Below are 21,977 nucleotides of genomic sequence, written 5' to 3'. Positions count from 1 at the left end.
CAAGTGAAAGCTTAAGGTTGATTCTTAGAATTTTCTTTTTTTTTTTTTTAGAATTTTCTAATTGTACATTTAGTCATTTACATTTAGAGCAGTGTTGTCCAACAGAACTTTCTGTGACAAGGGCAATGTTCTATATCTGCTCTGTCCAAAATGTAACCATTAATTATTTGAAATATGGCTATGCAACTGAATTTTAAGTTTTATTTAACCAAAATAACCAAATATGACTAGTGGCTACTATACTGGATAGCATGGATCTAGAGATAACAGTCTGTTAGCAAATTCCCCCGCCCCTTCCTCCATGCATTTTTTAAAGTTAACTTTATTTGGTTCCTAGCTCTAAAAAGCAGTTGCAAGGAAATATCATTGTGTAGGGTACACCATCTTAAAAACAGAGCCAATATGTCTGAAAGGAAAAAGATGTGGGGATGATTCATACATAATACTTTAGCATTTTCTTGTCTTCTTTCTTAGGAGTGATGTTCCATGCAATAGAGTTAACCCAAAAGCAAAAAAAATCATTTTAGAATATAAAACAGAGATCACTAGCATTTCAAATATTTTACTTCTTATAATTATGTTGTACTAAAAGACTAAATTGGTAATACATACACTGGATTACCTTAGATCTATGAAAGAACAACTACTTTCAAATTCCAGGCCATCACAATCCTCATAAATTTTACTAGCTGTTTCCGGAGAATCACAGTCTACTACTGCATAATAGTACTTCAGTCGTTTGAATTGATAATCTCTCAATTTTTCTCTAGAGGTCCTAAAGTGGGAAAAACTAATTAAGCATACTTATACAGAAACACAAACATTTCCCTTTAAAAAATAAATGTAATTCTTTCAAGAAAAACATATTATAAGCTGGCCTTCATACCAAGCCATCTTTCCTTCATGACTTTGTCTTTATAAACATTACTTAAGCTCAACTTATTAGTCTCACAAGGTACAAGTATTTGGATTGGAATATGGTATCTAGGAAAGGAGCCTGTGGGAATTATATGTGCTTATCTATAATTTAACTCACAGAATAGTTATTTCATTTTGCTATCACATACCACCTTCTCAAGTAAAACCAATGAAGATAATTCTATTATAAAACGTTAGCAAGGCATTAGCTACAAAGACGTTCCTGATCTTGCAAAATATTTAGAGTCTATAAGTTTAATTTTGCTTAACTACAACACATTCCTTTTTTTTAAGTTCCACACAAAGCATTGATACAACACATTCTTTGAAGATCTTCATCTGCTCTCTTCTGTCATTAAATCTATTTAACCCTCATTTTTATTATGTGTAAATATAGCTCCATCTAGTGGCTTAAAAACTATCTTAAATTATTTTCTATATTGCACCATGATGATTAAAAAAGGTTTTATCATTCTTTCACTTTTCTATTCGATTCTCAAATAAGAAAAATCATATAATTTGAAAGCAAACAGAGCTTCAATGATATCTCAAAAAAAAAAGCAAAACGTACTAATTCAGAGCAACGAGGCTGAAAGAATTCAAAAGAACTCCAAATCAGTTTAATCATGAAATGTTTTCCAGAAACTGCAATAATTATTTTCATGAATACAGAAATATAAATATACACAAACAAAAATCTTCTTGGAATAATGTACCATTTTTAACAGACTTTAAATCTGTTTTGCAACCTGTTTTAACCATGAATGGCACAAGCATAAACTTTAGTTTTAACTATCAAGATGACCAGAATTCTGAACTAATAACATGAATTTATGAGGTTTAGTTTTATTTTCTATAGTGATTTAATACCAGTCCTTTTCTGGGGCATCTTCAGGAATACTTAATAGCTCTACTGGTCCTTGAACTTGCTCTTCCTTCATCCTCTCCTTTCCAAACTCTGAAGGATATATCTAAACAGAAAAAATAGGATCAATGTAATTTGTACATTCCTTTACACAAATATCTAGACCTGTCGAGGTCAGGAACTCTAAAAGTCACAACTTGACTCAATGAAAACAGCAAGGGTGACTCACTTCCAAATCCACTATAGGAAGCTAGAGCATCCCGAGAAATTTTCTTTAAAAATAGATCACTTTGGCTGGAGACTAACAGATACGAGGCTTGGAAAACAAATGGCTCCAAGACCCAAAGGAAAAATTAAAAGCAAAACAAGACGCTAAGCTCAAGGAAATCTGAATATAAACACATACATGAAAAGTGAGCAAATTAAATAGTTTACATGAAATACAGAAAAATAAACATATAATGAAAATCAATTTTGTAATAACCAACTTATCTCTGTCATACCACTTACCCAGTGCTTTCTTTTAAAGAAATAGAACAGAACTGATGACAACCTTATACAGATTAGGTATAGTCTCGATATAAGAAAAAGGATTCACTCTCACCAGGTGTGGTATTTTCTAAAATCTTGCCTACTTTGAGAGTCAAGAAATAAGTGTAGTAATGACATCGCTTTGATACTACTGGGCTTAATACACATTTGTTAATGAATACATGCTTTTTTGAACTTCTGAAAAATATGCAACTTGTCAACAAGATGATCCCAGTTTTCCTTACTAACTTTAATTGTATATATATACACAATAGGTTTAATACATAAGTTTATAATATATATAGTCGCATCTTTTGATTCTTTTTTTTCTTCTTTTCTAAGTCTAGAAATTCTTACTATCGCCTAAAACACAGGTTTTAAAAATTGTTTCTTTGGCTTGACTTTTAATTTTTTTTCCTTTGCTTCATCTAGAGTTTCGTTGGGGCTATCAAGAGGTAAAGATCTGAATCAAGTTCTCCATCCAATGACTTGTTCATTTGTCCAAATATTCAAGCAGCCTATTTTGATCTAAGTTATCATATAAACTCTATTCTGTTCTACCAATTTGTCCCATTTTTACTCAAACCTGTCAACCCTCATAGCATCATAGAATGTTTAGATATTGTAACTTGTAGGGTGAGTTTTTATATTTGATCTTAGCCAAAAGGCTGAGAAGCGACAGGGTGAGTTTTTATATTAACATGATTTCTAAAAACTTTATTAGCTACTCTTAATTTGTTTATTCTTTTAGATGATTATCGGTATCCTTTTTCTTAACTTTGACTTGAACTGGGATTTTGATCAAAATTACACTAGAACTGTAGACATAACATCTTTAAATATTTAAACAGTAATACAGGTTGAGCATCCCAAATCCAAAATCCAAAATTCCAAACTTTTTGACTGTCAACATGAGGTTCAAAGGAAATGCTCACTGGAGCATTTTAGATTTCGGAACTGGGACGCTCAACCAGTAAGTATATATAACGCAATCTTATTTCAAAATCTGAAATTCAAAACACTTCTGATCCCAAGCATTTTGGATAAGGAAGACTCAATCTCTAACAATGATTGAGGGCAGGACTATTTCAGGCACTGCACTAAATACTTAGTGTGAGCTCCTTTATACGTAATCCTTACAACCACCAATACTATTGTTATATATCCACTTGGATATATTAGAAAGATGTAAACATATTTGAGAGATTAATTAAATGTCCAGGATCACATAACACTTATGAGAATCAAGATTTGAACCCAGGTCTGTCATAATGCAAAGCCTGGATTCTTAATCATTAGGTTGGCTTGAAATAAGGTGTCTCCAAATCTATGTAAGTTTTTCAAATTTATCAAGTGTTACAGTTTACTTCACATAGGTCATTTGTGTTTATTAAGGTAATTCCCAAGTACTTTATATGGTTTTGTTTCTAGTATAGATTTTTTTTTTCCTTAATTGGCCAGTGTTAGCAATAAGGAATGCAATTTATTTTTAAACACGGTTCTTATACCCTGTCCCTTTACTAAGCTTTTATTTCTTTGGGTTTTTAATGTGTAAACAAGCATATAACCTATCGATAATAATAATTTCACCTCTTCTTTTCTAACAGTTATACCTGTTACATAAGCTTCACATTCAATTGTATTGGACAACTTCCACATTATTTTCCTAAAAATGAAAACTATGGCAAAAAAAAAAAAAAATCAGATTTAACTTAAAATGCCTAGAAACATTTACTTCCAAATGAAATGATTTCTCACCTTGATGGAAAATATAACACCTCCTTTAGGTTTAAATGAATTGAACAGAGCCAGCAAATCTTTTGCCTTTAATCTATCCCAGTCCATGTTACAAACTGCTAATCGACATGTAATCTGAGAAATGAGAATTAAATAGTACATAATCCATATCATTCTCAATACTTGAAAGATAAAGATTCTAAAAACGTAATAAATTCTGTCCCCTATGGTCTGAAATTAACAGTATAGTAGTTATCTAAGTGAAATTCAGTATATAAAAGAGAACTTCAAATGAGTCAAACAACAGTAAAATCGTAACAGATAAGCACTTTCTCTTACCTGCTTCTTGTTAAATCAGAACATGATCATGAGCTGTTTTTTTAACTACCAAGTTTGTTAGGTTATTTTGCCATGCATGCATGAGTAAGGAAGTTGAGTATGTTACTCTGCAACATTTCTATTAGGTGCCGTACAAACAGAAATATAAACTACTAGCCAAAACAAGTATTAAAAATTTCATGCAACTTTTAATTATTCATGTAGAGCTTCTTCCTTATCTGCTTGGACATCTTCTAGTTCACACAATTATATTCCATATCAAATTTTAATCAGAATCATCAAGAATACTGTTACCAATAAGCTTTTCCCACTTAATGACACCAATTCTACCACCCATAAAAGCTCCCTGTACTGTGTTTTTCACAAATAATCTTGTTTATTCAAAAGGTTACCTCATCAGCACGAGGAGCATCTTTATCTAATTCTCTCCAAGCATGCTCAAAACCAGATTCTTCTGGAAACAAATCTGCCATATCATCTTCATCTTCAGAACTAGTTTCTATATTTCCTTTACCCCTTGCTAGATCAGGGCCACTGTCACTTTCATCATCATCCTCACTATCCTCATCTTCATCCTCTTCATCTTCATCTTCACTTCCATCATCATCATCACCTGAAGCTCTACCAACACCTGTAATTTCACTTTCAGATTCTTCATCACTTCCACTAACACTTTCTGAATCTTCCTCCAGAGCATCTTTGTCAAACATTTCAACATCTGTCGAGTTTTCATAACCATCACTGTCTCTTGTCATTATAGGTGGAACCACTGCAAAATATTAAAGGGGAAAGAAATTAAGAAAAGATATACACTGAATTAAACTGAATCCAAATTATTTTGATATCAAATCCAGTAAAAATATGATTTCTATGAAACACAGTAAAGGCAAATATAAATTCAGTAAATGCTTAGTCAATTTTTATGATAGAAATCCTAACCATAACTTCCATGAAACAGAGTAAAGGAAAATACAAATTCAGTAGACACTTAACCAAGTTATTTAACAGAAATCCTAACACATGCTTACATCATGCAAGTAGATCCAGACATTCACTCAATACTTAACAGTGTGCCTCCTGTGTGCTAAGTGCTCAATATACAATAGTTGGCAAAAGAGAGGCAAACAGTGCTCTCAGTGAAACTTCTAGCTGAGTGAAAAGAATATATGAATAGATGTCAAATAAAATCAATACACAGAAAAAGTTAAAATCACAACTAAGATATTCAAGAAAGAATGTTTTCTAAGGGGATATAACAGGGTCCCTAAGTGAGTGATAACTGAGCTGTTACCTGAAGGATGAAGAGGATTAAACAGTCAAAAGTTAGACTAATAGATGGAAATTTGTTTAAAACAGCAAGGAAGGTACCTGTAAAAATCTGCCAATAGGAAAAAGCCAACAATCATATCCAGATCACAGATAGCACAGAATCAAGTAACAAATGGAAATGAAGAGTTAAGTAGAGGCCAAGCTATCTAAAAACCATATAGAGAGCTTGGATTTTTTCCTAAAAGCACTGGGAAGACACTGCTATTTTCAAAAAACAGGATGTCATCTTTTTTTGGATTATTGTCATCCTCAGACTTGCATATTGAGGAGATCACTTTGACTGGGGAAAGTGAAGAACAGATGTGAATATAGCAAAGGTAGTACAGTACACAAGGCAAAAAACGAAGGTAGCACTAAGTTGGGTGGCAGTATGTATGCAGAGAAGTACATGGATCTCAGAGTCAGTTAGGAAGTGAAACCGATAATAATTACTGACTGGAGATTTGATATGGGGAATGAGAATTTTGGAAGTGTCAAAGATGAGTCATAGCTTCTTAGCTTTCACAGCCAGCTAGCTAAGAAGATGGATTAGATGAAAAGGGAACACTGGATTTGAACTAGTTGTTTGGTGGAGGGAAATCATGAGCTCAGTTTTGAATATGTTGAATATGAAGTGCCACTCAGTCATCTAAAAGAAAGAATCAATAATAAGAGTATACAGCTTAGAGAAGTCTGGGTTGGAGATCAGTGACTCATTCATTTGTAGTTGACAACAGAAGCTGTGATGTGGATGAGATCACCTATAAAGACAGAGAAATAATATCTACAACTTTTCTGCCAGGTCTTGAACTTTGTAATCACCTGTAATGATTAGCGATACACCAAGATTAAAAGACTGTTTTTGCTTAAGTTGGAAATTTTAGTCCTCACAACTCGGAAAGGGCTCATTTCCTACTTCTAAAGCAATCACAAACTTCTGTCTACTGGGTATGTAGATATATCTTATACGTTTTATTCATCTTTAAATTGGAGCTTATGTTTCTGCTTACAAGCTCTAAGTTTGGAGAATTAAGAATGAAATTGGAACTAAGTTCTCTTGGTCCTATTATCTTACAATAATCATTCATTGAGCAAGTATTTATTATCTACTACATACAAAGAATTGAGCTAGGATAAGGGAAAAGAGAGATTTGTAACATGATCTCATGCTCTTGATGGATTCATAAATAAAAGGTAACAGTTTAATCATTTATAAACCTATCTTCTCAATCACCATACAGTGAGAAACATCTAAATTTGCCTGCAAAGAAGTATTTATAAAAAGGCTTCACAAAGATACAATTTGACCTGAGACTAACTGAATGAAAAGGTATTTTGTTAGAAGGAAAAGCAGGAAATGGGCTTTTATGTTACCACCACAAGGAAGCAGGGGTTAATAAAAAAAATAACTAGCCAATAGAAGCAAAAAACGCCAAAATGAAGGCATTGTCACAGGTTGTGTATGAGATCAGAAAAACACAACGTTGAAAGTTACGAGGTAAGCAGAATTCACTTTTAAGCAACAAGCTTAGAAATAACATCTTACAGACCCAGTCTATCTAGTATTGCAATATTTCTCAATTGTCAATTATTATATCATATTTTCATGATTGTTAAATATCATTTATATATTTTTTAATAGAATTTTCTAAAAATTAGCTTTGTTCTAAGCAATATTCCTGAAGTCACAGAAGTGATGGGGTAATTACATCGTTTTCTAAGATACTGACATAGTACATAACTATTAATATTTTAAAAGTTTGAGTATCATCAAAAATCTTCTCACTTATGACAATGGCATACATACCACGCTTTGGGTTGTATTATAATAAAGTGTTGCGTAAGAGACTTAAAGAGGTCTTCTATTTTAATGTTTTTAACAATATCAACTACATTCAGAATATTTGTTCATTCAATAAGTATCTGCAGCTGAGTACAGTGGCTCACGCCTGTAATCCCATCACATTAGGAGGCCAAAATGAGAGGATCTTGAGCCCAGAAGTTTGAAACAAGCCTGGGCGACATGGCAAAACTCTGTGTCTATAAAAATACAAAAATTAGCTGGGCATGGTGGGGTGCACCTGTGGTCCCAGTGACTCGGAAGGCTGAGGTGGGAGAATCACCCAGGCCCAGGAAGTTGAGGCTGCAGTGAGCTGTGATTGCATCACTGCACTCCAGCCTGGGCAGTACAGTGAGACCCTGTCTCCAAAAAACAAAAAAACAAAAAAACAAAAAACAAAACCCAGAAAGTATCTGCTTAGAGCCCACAATGTACACAGCCTTGTGCAAGACAATGTGGGGTTACACAAATATAAATAGCTGTCTCTACTCCTAGACGGTATTGCTCTAGTAGTGACAGTAAATATTACTACTTATCCAGCAACTTCAAAAAAAAAAACTGCTTTACCATTTTCCTCCAATTATAAACATAATAAATGATCATTAGAAACCAAAAACAATTAGGAAAATATGGTTAATAAATGAAACAAAGGTGACTACTAATTTTTCATTCAAAGATAACTGGTTATTTTAGTATATTACCATATCTCTAAATTTGCTTTCTCCGATTTAAATACTAATTTTTTTTAAGTAACTGGTCATATCATTTGTTATTTTGTAACCTATTTTTAAAACTTCACAGATCATAGATGTTTGCATATAACATTTAATCAATCTCTTAATGATGTTACCATTTTATTTTTATTTTCACTTTTTGAGACAGGGTCTCGCTCTGTTGCCCAGGCTGGAGTGCAGTGGTGTGATCTTGGCTCACTGCAAGCTCCACCTCCTAGGTTCAAGTGATTCTCGTGCCTCAGCCTCCCAAGTAGCTGGGATTACAGCTGTGCACCACCATGCCCAGCTAATTTTTGTATTTTTAGTAGAGACCAGGTTTTGCCATGTTGGCCAGGCTGGTTTCAAACTCCTGACCTCAAGCAATCCACCCACCTTGCACTCCCAAAGTGCTGGGATTATAGATGTGAGCCACCATGCCCAGTCAGTTACCATTTTATTTTAAAAATAATGCTGCAATGCACATTCTTTGCACACACCCAATTATTTATGTAAAACAGATATTTAGGAGTGCAAGTGCTAGGCATGAACATTTTATAATGACAAATATCACACTGCCAAGTCCTCACATCACCTTTACTTCATAGCACTTAAACAGTCCCTTGCACACAGTAATTGCTGTAATGATAACTGATGAATGGATAATGAACAGAAGATTATATACGGAGCTGCGTAATCCTTATTCATGAATAATGCCTTTCCTAAACTGTGGAACCAACAAAATGACTGCAAACAACATAGTGGGGTAGAAGGAATCAGAAGACTTGAGTTGCAGTTCCAGGTCTCCATGTCCTTACACAAGTCACTTTAACCTTGTTCACTGATACAGCCTCATTGCTCAAGGTAACTGAGAAAATTAAATGAGAAAAGATATGTAAAAATAGTCTGTAAAATCAATCTAAAGGATTATACAGCCATGTTATATTAATTCAGTGCCCCAAATGAAGTGGATCCTAGACTAACTTACCTCACTAACTCAACACCAAATCAACTTTGCTGCTGGTCCCATTCCAATCCTATTCTTCAGTTTCAGTAACCGGATTCCTATCCTTTCTTCCCATGCCTCATGAGGTCTGCTGCTCACTTATGTAAAATGGGATACCACCACTGACTCCCTAGTCCCTGCTATTCAGAATTCACTCCACTGCCTGATACTTTCTACTTTCCCAGTGTGATATCTGCCTATCGAGACCTCTAGGCCTATCAAGACCTCTTGACCTATCAAGACCCCTCCTTAGATCCTGTAATGACAGGTCTGGCTCATTTGAACATCATCAACTATCAGCAACATCAACACTCAAAATTGCTTGCTGCTGAAGGTGACATAAAATTTTAATAAGTTTAGTAAACACGTAACACAAAACAGAGCCAGCTGTCTCTTACCTAGTTCCAAACAATCATTTCTAGCTGCTACTCATTTTGGCCCTTCAATCAAATGGGACTACTGATCTCTTCTGAACATGCCCAATCACATCTTTGCTCAAAAAGTTCTTTCCATGTAGAACACTGTGGTCCTCAAACTTAAATTTTTCCACACCCCAAAGTAGTGTGTCCCCTGTGAATTTTTCTGACTACCACATCTTGAGTGACTTCTTCCTCCAGATTTCCAAGGCTTTCTGCTAAACATCTTTTATGGCACTTACTACTATTGCACTTTGTATTATGGTTCTGACTTTCTTCTACTTTAGACTTAAATTGTCCAATATGGTAGCCAGTAGTCACATGTGGTAACTGAGCACTTGAAATGCGTTTTGTCTAACTTGACATTAATATGAAAATAGTATGATGTTAGTTTGAAATGAGTAGAAAATAAAACGTAAAATACACATTGACTTTTATATTGATTACATATTGAAATAATTTTGATATATTGGGTTACATAAAATATATTATTTAAAAGAATTTTACCTGTTTCATTTTACTTTTTAACGTGGTTACTAGAAAATCCAAAATTATGTATTTCTGCTGGATAATGTTGCTTTAGACAGGGGCCACTGCACAAAGTTAAGCATGCTGTTATCTGCACAAGGGCATTTATTAAGGGACAAGAAGGGCTAAAATCAAGGCCATCCTACACTTACCAAGCCATGCACTCTGGAGGGGGCTATGTCTGCTCAGGGGCAAAAAAATCTGTTGCTTCAAAGGTGCCATCTCTTCACCAAAGTGTGACTCCTGGGAGCTCGGTGTGTCCAGAGAGCATGCCTTTTTCTAATTTGCATAAAGATATCATATAAGCTAGCGACAGCCCTGAGATGGGTGACAATGCCTTACTCATATTCTGTCTGCCACACACTAGTTAATAAGCAGTTGAACAAATTAATGAATGAGTATTCAACTCTATTTACCCTCTTATTTTATTTTTGAGATGGAGTCCTACTTACACTATTTATTTTATTTTACTTTTGAGACAGAGTCTCACTCTGTTAGCCAGTCTGGAGTGCAGTGCTACAATCTCAGCTTACTGCAACCTCCACCTCCCAGGTTCAAGCGATTCTCCTGCCTCAGTCTCCCGAATAGCTGGGACTACAGGCGTGTGCCACCATGTCTGGCTATTTTTTGTGTTTTGGGTAGAGATGGGGTTTCATCATGTTGGCCAGGTTGGTCTTGAACTCCTGACCTCAAGTGATCTGCCCTCCATGGCCTCCCAAAGTGCTGGGATTACAGGCATGAGCCACCGTGCCCGGCCTACTTACCCTCTTTAAACACATCTCTTATCATGTAATGACATACAACATCTGTTTAGAGAATATAGTTCTCACTAGGGCTCACCACTAATCAAAATCACTGTTTAACTTCAAGATTCAAATTCTCATGTCTGTCTTCTAGCGCCACATCAAAAATTAATAATCACTGCATATTTCTTTTATAGCTTTGTATTTCCAGATAAGCATTTGACCATTTCATAATACTATGAAAATACTTATTAATGTGTTTACATTTTTGAAAGATCAGTATAAAAATAAATAATGCAACACCCAAGAATCTCTAAGTTTTTCCAATCTACCTGATTGCATTTCTCCTCTTGTCTTAGAACGCTTGGTCCTGGAAGACTTCACAATTTCAGAGGTGCCCGAGTCTAATGTCCTTCGTTTTTCGAGAGAAGAGTCTGTAGTACGTTGAACAATGTTTTTTTTCTCTTTCGCACTTTTTTGTGTAAATTCTTTGCTATCGTTCTTCAGACTTATGTTTGAATCTACCTTAAATTTACATGAGGTTTTCATTTTTTTAATTCTTTCAGAATTATCTAAATCAGTTTTATTTTTGGAACCCTTTTGATTAGCTTTCTTGGTTTCTTTCTTTTTCTTCTCAACTAGATTTTTTGAATCTATTTCTTTTTTAGTCTGGGTTTTTTTCTTCTTTATTTTCTTTTGATTTGATGCTTTGCTGTCTTCATCAGAGAGATCAGAATCAGAATCTGAAAGGTCATAAAAACGTTTCAAATCCTCTGTAGTGCTATGGTTAATGGGGCGTCCTCTTTTATCCACGGCATAGTTCAACTTGAACTTCTTGTCATGAAACATGGCTCGAAATCTCTTGTCAATTTTGACTTTTCGATCCTTTTCTGGCATTTCCCAAAATCTCGGGTCCTTTGCGACCCGTCTAAACCGCTGGTCATTCATTATTTCTTGTTTGGATGACATTTTAAATTTTTAATCTTGACCAAATGTTTGAAGACACCAAATACTAAAAAATACAACAAATGTTTTAATGGTAATAATGGTTAGTACCATAACGAAATGTTTTAAAACACATAAATTCACAATATATTCTCAGTTTAATGTATGTAAAATAAAGGTAACAAGTCTAACTTCATATCTCCAATTATTCTGGGTCACATGCAAGAAAGCATAAACATACCAAAATATCGTCTTTCCATTACAGACCATTTAGAGAAATAAACTTAAGGCAGACAAAGCAGAATCCCAGGGCTTTATGGAGGGTAACAAATATTTGTCCATTGTTCTCACTTAGAATTTCTATCTGTATACCTGTATGTGTTACTAATTGAAAGTAAACGTAATTAAGATTCCCTAGACTGGGCGAGGTGGCTCACCAGCACTTTGGGAGGCCACGGCGGGTGGATCACTTGAGCCCAGGAGTTCAGGACCAGCCTGGGTGACATGGTAAAACACCACAAAAAATAGAAAAATGAGCCCAGCATGGTGGGCGCCTGTCGTCCCAGCTACTCTGGAGGCTGAGGCAAGAGGATCACTTCCACCCGGGAGGTCTTGGCTAGAGTGAACCTAAGGGCACTACAGCACACCAGCTGGGGCAACAGAGCGAGACCCTGTCTACCAAAAAAAAGAGTAAGATTCCCTAGCCTCAGTTGGCCTCATTTGTTTCTTCACATTCTGCTCTCATTCTGCTACTCCTTATCTCCTGCTACTGCCAACAGCCTTTAGTTCTATAAAGCTAGCATGCTAACTAAACAGACCAAAATCAACTCAGGTTTAGCTCACAAAGTTCCCTCCTTAAATCCAATCATCCTTCAAAAGTAATAAAAAGTTTAAAAATAAGTAAAACAGTAAACTTGAGTCTCCACGTAAAGTCTCACTCTAGTTAATAAATATCACTTATTTCTATAATATCTTATCCTACAAGTGATGAAGGCCCATATGAGTTGATCCCCCCAAAACACACTAGAACATATACATATATGTATAAATTAATATTGCTCCCTTGTGAATAGTCCCTAATGGTTTAGCATCTCTGCATGGGAATTTTGCAAAGAGCCAAAAGTCGCTATTAAGCGCAACAACAACAAAAAAAAAAATTAAAGGGCAGTATTCCTTATTTAAAAATCAAGTCCTTTTAATTACACTAACCAGGAAAAACTGAAGCTATCGCTGGTGCATTTAAACATCTTTCGATTTATTACAGCACTTAACTCTCCGAGCAATCTTACGAGGTACCACCTCAACAAGGAAAAGTAATATATGTATTGTAAATGTTTACAACGAAAGCACTCGTTGTCAGATAATTCGAGAGGGGAAGGCGACAGGACCTCACTTCCGACATGCGCCCACAGCCCCGTAGCCCACCCTCCCCTTCTGCCCGCTCTCTAATGCGAACACAAGGCTGGCCCCTGAACGAGGGTCTCCTTCCCACCTCCCGTACCGCAGGGGGGCAGCTAACAAACTGATTTGACAAGCAACGCTGAAAAGGATCGATGAAGTCTGAAGAATGAGGCCGAAAAGGCTCAGGAGGAGGGGCAAAACCCCTCGCAGATCCGAAGGAGATCCTGTTAGAGACTAGTTCTTCCCCCGCGCCACCCCTACGCCCCCTCAAGCTCTTCAACTCGAGCTCTTCAACTCGAGCTCATCCCCACCTACCGTCCGGAAGAGTCCTTCCCGAGCCTCACATGGGAACCCACACCCACAATCCTCCGCGTGGCGCTCCGCCGTAATGGCAAGCGAAGTAGGCCAAACTACTTGCACGATCCCTCTGTGATCTTCGGAGTACGCGCAAAAGCCGCTCTGGCGCATGCGCACGACAGAAAGGTGCCTGCAATTGGTGTAGCAGCTGGAGATGGTGCGGCCCGCAGGGTTCTGGCGCTTATGTTGGCGACCTTGGGCGGCGAGGTTCTCAGCGGAGAAGACTGGCCGTAGGGAAGTCACCTCTGGTGTCTCTCCCCGCGGGAGCACCTCGCTCAGACCGCTAAATATCTTCGACCGGGATTTGAAAAGGAAACAGAAGAACTGGGCGGCCCGGCAGCCGGAGCCTACGAAGTTTGACTACCTGAAGGAGGAGGTGAGCCCGCGGGGCGGCGGGGCGGGCGACGCGGAGGCTTGGTTTCCTTTCCGCGAGCTCCAGCTGGGCCCCGACCTCACCCCACCTCGCCGTCTGACCTTGACTAGCAGCCTTGCCTCTCTCGGCCTGTACTGTAATCACGCAAGGCCTAGCTTCGGATATTGGTAACGTGCTTTCATGCATTTCGGCAACGTCTCTGAGGCCGATAGAGGCCTCCAGTGAAGCTCCAGAGAGCGAGAGTGGGAGAGGAGGTCAGGAGGGTCCAAATCATCAGGGCCTTGAAGGATAGGGACGTGGGATTTTCTTCTGTATCTGCGCTGTCCAGCCAGTGTGGTAACTGCCGGCCACACATGTGGCTGTTGAACACTTGAAAGTTGACTAGTCCAATTGAGATGTTGTAAGTGTAAAATACACACGAGTATAGTGACTTAGTATGAAAAAAGGATGTAAAATACCTCATTAATAGCTTTTATATTGATTACATGTTGGCAGTGGTATTTCTGATATATTGGGTTCCATGAAATATATTAAATATAAATTTAAAATTAAATTTCAATTAAAATTTGAAATTAAATTTCTCTCGTTTTTACTTTCTTATGTGGCTACTGAAAAATTTGAAATTACATATGTGACTCTCATTTTTTGTTAGCACTGCTCTAGGGGAATGTGAAGTTCTTTTTTTTTTTTTTGAGACCGAGTCTCGCTCTGTCGCCCGGCCTGGAGTGCAGTGGCGGGATCTCAGCTCACTGCAAGCTCCGCCTCCCGGGTTTACGCCATTCTCCTGCCTCAGCCTCCCGAGTACTGGGACTACAGGCGCCCACCACCTCGCCCGGCTAGTTTTTTGTATTTTTTAGTAGAGACGGGGTTTCACCATGTTAGCCAGGATGGTCTCGATCTCCTGACCTCGTGATCCGCCCGTCTCGGCCTCCCAAAGTGCTGGGATTACAGGCTTGAGCCACCGCGCCCGGCCATGAAGTTCTTTTTAATCAGTGATCTGATTTATGTTTTAGGAAGATCAAATTAAGATCTCTGATTTGTCTCGGCTCGTTTGAGAATCCTTTTTCTCCCTGCCCAGATGGGCCAAAGACTGAGGATTTCTACTCTCAGGACACGCATTCCCAAGTTCAGGCCTCAGTAAATTTTTATTCAGGAGTGGAACAAAATTGGAGTCAAGTAAAATGCAACAGTTACTGAACGCCTAGCTTGAGCAGAGCTCTGTGCAAGCACAGGTGTGATCGGATGATTGATAGGGTGTCTGTTTCTCAGGAAGTCTTAGAGAGGCTGGTAATGTCTAGTATAGGTAGGAAGTTTACTACCAATAAATTTTCTGGATCCCATTTGTAAGGGAGGGTGCACCTACTACACTGCTGATGTCATGTACTTAGAAGATGTGCGCTTGTAGCCCTTTCTCCTCCAAAAAAAGTACATGGATTACAACTTGATTGAGGCCTTGTCAATTTGTGGGACTAGAACAAATAAGATAAAGTATATGAAGAGTTCTTTTTATAATAAACATAGGGTGTTCATATTAGGAATGATGTACAAAGTGGACTCCTGGGAAAAAACATCTATACTCCCTTCTCCCTTTCCCTTCTCTCAAAAAGCAAGTACATCTGTGTTTGGAACTTTTAAGTCCTAGTAACAACTCTGGGGTCTTTATGAGGAAATGAATGGAATGTGGGGAATACTAGACTCCCACATCTATATTACTACCAGATGAAGCTAGGCCAGCAAAAGGTGGTGTTTATCTTATGACTCCTAACTTGGGATAGGATTGGGGCAGGGGAGGTGCACTTTCCTCAGATTTGGCTTTTTCTAACTTGCGAGTGTCACTCAGAAAAGTTGTTCATTTATGAGTTCCACAAAATTTGTTAGTCATCAAATAATACAGCTTTTCTTAAGTGACCACTTACATACTCATCTACAATAAACCCCAACTAATTTTTCACTTTATGTACCTCATGCTAATATCCATGGACAATAATGTGCCCATTGTATTCCTTTTGCTTTTCATCCTTGTGATCTCATGTCACATGGAATGTAAAGACCACATATATATGTGTGTGTGTGTGTATTTTTAAGAATATTTGTCTTGATTTCATAAAATTGACTTCTGGAGTAATTTGCCTCAATTTTGTTTCCTGGTGATTTGAGAAGAAAGTTCCTGTGGTGAAATTGAAAAGGGGATAAAGGGAAGTACTTATTTTAAAACACAGGTAACCCGTGGATTGTTGAATACTGGAGAAAGAGTGTTACTTCCTTGTTAACCTATGCCTCTTTTTTTTTTTTCGAGAAGGAGTTTTGCTCTGTCACCCAGGATGGAGTGCAGTGGCACAATCTTGGCTGATCTTGGCTCACTGCAACCTCCGCCTCCTGGGTTCAAGCGATTCTCCTGCCTCAGCCTCCCGAGTAGCTGGGATTACAGGTGTGCATCACCACTCCTGGCTAATTTTTGTATTTTTAGTAGAGATGGGGTTTCACCATGTTGGTCAGGCGGGTTTCACCGTGTTGGTCAAGCTGGTCTCAAACTCCTGACCTTGTGATTCACCCACCTCAGCCTCCCAAAGTGCTGGGATTACAGGCGTGAGCCACCGCGCCCGGCTAACCTACGCCTCTTTTAATCCTTCAGGTTGGAAGTCGGATCGCAGACCGTGTATATGACATACCCAGGTAAGTGGTGGTGATCATAATACAATACCATCAGCTTTTGAGTGGAAATTCAGGTTAAATGCTGAGAACTTGATATCTGAAATGGCAGAACTTGGAAGAATTTACTCAGACTGTGATTTAAATCACTCTGTAAGACTCCTTTTTCTTGTCTGGAGAGCAAATGTTTTCTTCATTGTTGCCTGAAGAAAGAAAAGAATGTGTGGAAGTACAACTCGTATCTATCTCCAAGCCTGAATCCACTTCATTTGGCCAAAAGCGAGTAATAGAAAGATTGCTCCAAAAATGGAAGATTTGCTTACTAGTTCCAAAGCCTCTGTACCTAACTGTGCCATATTGCCTGTGTTCATCATCAAGTTATAGGGCATTAGGTAAATAAGTTTATCTACCACCAGGGATTCTCCAGCCGTGTACTATAATTTTGACAAAGCTTTTTAAAAACAAATTGCAAAGGGCTCTTTTTGTTCCAGTTTTTCGGGAAGAATGTTCTTAGTAGATAAATTAAGTTTTCTCGTTATAGGTTTTTTGTTTTAAAACCTATGGCCTACAATTAGATGTCTGTACCAATGTAGCATAACATAGTATATTTAGAGAAGACAGCATGGCATGGAGGATAATAGTTCCAGCTCAGGATTCAGACTCACTGAATTGAAGTGTTGACTGCTGCTTATTAGTTGAGGTACTTGGTTTGGCTTACTTAGCTTGAGACACTTAGCACAGTACTTTGAACCTGGTACGTTTTCAGTAAAAGTTTATTATTTAAGTTCTTTTTAGTTTAACATTAATACCTTATGGTATTTCACATTATGATTTCTAAGTGTTCCACTGCTTCAACAAGTCTGAGAAATAGGGATAATTATTGATAAGTATGTCAATTATTTTCAGGTTAATTTACATTAGCTTCTTTGCATTCTTTATCTGGATGTATTATTGAGTTAAAATATCCTCATTAGATCTGTTCTTCGAGTCCATATCATGGAGACAGCTAGTGGGAAGCTGGCTCATCATGAGGTCCTGTGAATAGCTAGCAGACAGACTTGCCTTGTATTGTAGGCTCTGGTATATATAGCTTGTAAGGTGAGGCCGAAAAGACAGATGATGTAACCTTCTGGAAGTTGTGTTTATTGAAATGATTTTACTTAAGAAAAAATAATTCTTAACGTATAGACTGTATCATGGACAGAGCATAACCTTTGTGTCTTTTTTTTTTTTTTTTTTTTTAGAGCTTTCCCCCTTGCTTTGGATCTTGGTTGTGGAAGAGGTTACATTGCACAATATTTGAATAAGGTATATGTATTTGATGACTTAATTTACTGTGAAAAGTAACATTGGCTAATTTTAAAGAAAGACTTTCCTAGGAATCAGTTTAGCTTGCAACATATTTAGATTTTAATTATATCAGAATTGTTAATTTGTTTTTTTTTTTAAGTGGTAGAAACAATGGTGGTTTTCTCCCCTCTTTAGTATTTTTTTCTTAAAGGGTTTTTCTCTGAATCCATTGTATATTGTGTTTCTACTGATAATTTATTTGAATCTGTATAAGATATTTCTCTTTGTTCCCACTTTGTTCACATTTTTTATAATTACCATAAAAATCAGATTGGCATCCATACAGAAAATGTGACTAACTTTTAGCTAGAAAAATATTAATTTTATCAGTTGACTAGAAGTCTTTCTGTATGATTAAATATAAGTAGCTTTATTAGTGCTTATAACATTTTATTTTGCACTTTATAATTCAGATCATAAAGACATTAATTTATTCTTTTGGCTCCTGTGTATACGATATTGTGCTAGACACAAAGATGAAAGTGGAATTTCTTTTTTTTCCGAGATGGAGTCTCTGTTGGCCAGACTGGAGTGCAGTGGCGCCATCTCGGCTCACTGCAACCTCTGCCTCCCAGGTTCAAATGATTCTCCAGCCACAGCCTCCTGAGTAGCTGGAATTATAGGGGTGCACCACCACGCCTAGCTAATTTTTGTAGTTTTAGTAGAGATGGGATTTCACCATGTTAGCAAGGCTGGTCTTGAACTCCTGACCTCAGGTGATCCGTCTGCCTTGTCCTCCCAAAGTGCTGGGATGACAGGCATGAGCTGCTGTGCCTGGCCATAAAGTAAAATTTCTACATAAAATCTGCTTAGATAAAAACATACACTTGGGCCAGGGTGAGGAAGGGGGTGGTGAGGCTCCTAAAACACTATTATTGGTAATAGTAAATGCCATAGAAATGGTGCAGTCATTAAAGTGCAACAGGAATTAAGGGAAAAGAAAAATCAGTAGGGGTTCATGTGGTCAAGGCTTCTCAGAGGGCACAGAATCTGACCTGGAATTTGAAAGAATTTGAGTTGGTGTCTCCTAGCATTGGAAATCAGGGCATGGCAGGAGGAAAGACACAGAGGTAGAATGCTATAGGGTGTGATATAGTGATGTTTAAGGAAGATTAATTTGGGGATGGCATTCGAGAAAGAGGAAGAGAAAGGATAGAGAAACCCATTAGAAGGCTGTGTTAAAGGCATTGCAGGCATGAGAAATAAAGGCCTGCCACCCATGGAGAGCCAACACATATAAATGATGGGATATATGAGAGAGACCTAGAAGCATCAACGGAACTTGATGAGTGATCAGATATGGTAGGCAGAGCAAATCTATTCTTTTAGTTACTCAGGCCAAAAAACATTTTTATTGATTCGTCTTATATCCTTCTTTCCCACATCTAATCCATCAGCAGCTTTTATATACATTTCAAAATATAACCAAACTCTACCTCTTTTTACCACCTTTACCATCACCATGTTGTTCAGCTACCATCACCTCTTGCCTAGATTATTGCAGTAGCCTTCTATTGGTCTCCATGCTTCTACCTTTGTCCCTGACAGTCTGTTGTCATGGCAAAGTAATTCTCTCAAAACACAAATCATTGTCAGTCCTCTACTCAGAACTAACTGTTAGTTTCTCATTTAATTTAGTAGTAATCCAGAGTCCTAATCCATAAGACCATTAGGATTCTGGTTTTTTATCATGTCTCTGATCCCATCTTCCATTCACTCCCAACTTTTCAGCCACTCTGGCCTCCTTGCAGTCTTTCAAACAGGCCAGGGCTTTGCTCTATGCTCTTCCCCAAGGTAACTATGTGTCTCTCTTCCTCGCCTGTCAGATCTTTACTCAGCTGACCTCATCAAAGATTCCTCCTGTGACTACTTTAGAAAATAGTGCCCCTGCTGTCTGCTGACTAATTGCTTTATTTGTTTCCATAGCACTTACAAGCACCTGATGTATGTTTATTTGGTGTCTTCTCTTGCTGGATTTGCTTATTTTTTATCACTACTAAATCCTAGTACCTAAATCACAATGAAGGTTTATTAAATGACTATTGCAAGATAACTTTAGAATTAAAGTTATGCCTTTTGTGACTGGAAAATTCAAGGGATGTGATGTGGCAAGGAGCACGGGATCATTCCTGTTTTAGGTATGTCGAGTTTGCGATGGCAGTGGAATATGTTAGTATAACTAGCTGGCAGGTAGTAGGAAATGTGGAACTGGAACTGGGGTATTGAGGTTAAGACCATTGACTTGAAGTCAGATAGGGCTTCAAAATTCAACTCTGCCACTGTCTGTGTATACTTGGACCTGGGCCAATCAATTGCTCTAGACCTCAGTTTCTATAAAATATGATCAGTAATACCCATCTCAAAAGGTTGGTAAGAGGATTAAGTAAGGCAAGGTAAACCTGTCAAAGGGGAGGCTATGGTTCTTGATTGGAAGTCCCTTTCAGAAGTAACCGCTGAAACCATAGAAATAGGTAACTCTCTAGGGCAAGAATATAGAAAAGAACCTTCTGCAGTTGTAATTAGGGTTGGGAGAAAGAGGAAGAGCCAATAAAGATGCCAGGAATAGTAAGCTGGAAAGTGTCTTAGTAAGGTATCTTTTGATTGTTGAAAGCAAAAATGCACTGAGGCCAGTTTAAACACAGAAACATTTGTTACGGAGAGGCTCCTATGTAACTCAGGGATCCAGAAACAGAGCCAGGCCTCACAAGAGGTGGGAATTTTGAAACACCAGAACAACGTTCTTCCGGTTCACATGCACTCTGGTATTACATAAATGCTGTCTGGTTGCCTTCATTCTTTTTACTCCCTGTGGTCTATCCGTAGTAGTGTTCATCAGTGTGTGTGGCCCCATATGAATATGCTACACCCAATGGTGAGCTGAAGCTAGCTTAGGCCAGCCTGTGAGAGCCAATTGTTAGCATCTCTTCCCAACCTCTGTTCTGTGACATCATATTGATAGCTTGACATCAGCCCTGGTGGGAATATTTATACCATGGAAGTTGGCAAATGATACAAAGCAGTCCCCAACCAAGAGCCAGCGCACCACTGCCCCCACCCTGAAGTCTAAATGTTCTTCCAACTCCAGGGACCTCTGCTATTATCTCGAAGTCTCCTAGTTCGAATTTTCAAGTGAGAGACAGGGATAGATAATCCTATTGATCTAATTCTTCACCCCTCACGGGAGTGTGCTGGAGCTGGCTCATGAGAGCCATTGAGCACATCTCTTCCCAGCTCCATATTTAGCAACATCATGTTGGTAGCGTGAAATCTTTCCAAGTTTCAGGCAGGGAAGTGGGTGTGGGTAAAGTAAAAAAGGATTGGCTTCTCTAATAGAAGAGAGCAGCCAGAGTAGAAGGTTCTGAAGAAGCTTCTAGGAGGCTGTTGACAATGCTGTGCTTCAAAGAGGTCGGGTGAAGCAGGACTGGGAACAGTGAGTGCAGACTGCAGATAGTATTAGGAGAGCTGTAAAAGCAAAGAGATACCCAGAATGGGGAGAAAGAAGCTAGGAATAAGTAGAGTTGTGGATAATAAACCAAACAACCAGAAGGTGCGTGGAGGGAGGAGTTTTTTCGTATTTGGAAAGCTTGTGCCTGTTGTAAGGTGAAGGAAGGAGACACAGAAGACAGAGACTAAAGAGTGATAGAGATGGAGGTAGAGGGAGCAGGATCCTGGAGAAAAGAGGGTTGAGGGGAAAGAGTGTTTTTCTGGCGCAGAAATAGCGTAGTCTCCTTTCCTTTTGGAAGGGAGAGAGGGTAGGTGAAACACAGAAAATGGAAGCACTTAAGCCTCACCCCTAAGCCTCTGTATCTGTAAGTCTTTCTTTACTCTATAAACTCTGAATAAACAACTGAAAGGTGTGAAACCCTTTGCAGGTCCTTTGTGGCACAAGAGTGGGGAAACTAGCTCTTAGCATGTTATGCCATGGAAAACTTAGATAGAAGTCCTCACCCAGTGTAGTAAA

The 21,977-nt window shown here is 38.0% G+C and overlaps 2 protein-coding genes across 9 annotated transcripts in view; one reads left to right on the top strand and one right to left on the bottom strand.

The window, feature by feature from the left end:
• The window catches only part of ESF1 (ESF1 nucleolar pre-rRNA processing protein homolog), a 66,721-nt gene extending 52,986 nt beyond the window's left edge, over positions 1–13,735 (bottom strand). The window contains exons 1-6 of one of the 4 annotated variants that reach the window (XM_033185575.1): positions 13,603–13,735; positions 11,274–11,953; positions 4,783–5,159; positions 4,073–4,186; positions 1,789–1,889; positions 623–775 (exon numbers count right to left, since the gene is read on the bottom strand). In XM_033185575.1, the coding sequence (XP_033041466.1) occupies positions 623–775; positions 1,789–1,889; positions 4,073–4,186; positions 4,783–5,159; positions 11,274–11,910 (1,382 nt within the window). In that variant the 5' untranslated portion in view covers positions 11,911–11,953; positions 13,603–13,735. The other 3 variants (XM_033185576.1, XM_033185577.1, XM_033185578.1) reach the window with 3 other exon arrangements.
• Positions 13,683–21,977, top strand: part of NDUFAF5 (NADH:ubiquinone oxidoreductase complex assembly factor 5) — a 36,173-nt gene continuing 27,878 nt past the window's right edge. For 3 of the 5 annotated variants that reach the window (XR_004431120.1, XM_033185579.1, XM_033185580.1), the window contains exons 1-3: positions 13,683–14,020; positions 16,650–16,690; positions 17,911–17,974. Coding sequence is in view for 2 of the 5 variants with exons in the window: in XM_033185579.1 (XP_033041470.1) it covers positions 13,799–14,020; positions 16,650–16,690; positions 17,911–17,974 (327 nt within the window). In the remaining 3 variants the exon portion in view is untranslated. Of the gene's footprint in view, positions 14,021–16,649; positions 16,691–17,910; positions 17,975–20,038; positions 21,146–21,977 lie in introns of those variants that run through there. The other 2 variants (XM_033185581.1, XM_033185582.1) reach the window with 2 other exon arrangements.

This window comes from Trachypithecus francoisi, unplaced genomic scaffold, assembly GCF_009764315.1.
Source record: "Trachypithecus francoisi isolate TF-2019V2 unplaced genomic scaffold, Tfra_2.0 Lachesis_group21, whole genome shotgun sequence".
NCBI classification, from domain to species: Eukaryota; Metazoa; Chordata; class Mammalia; order Primates; family Cercopithecidae; genus Trachypithecus; species Trachypithecus francoisi.
Note: the sequence above shows the minus strand (reverse complement) of the source record. Positions and strands in the feature narration are given on the sequence as shown.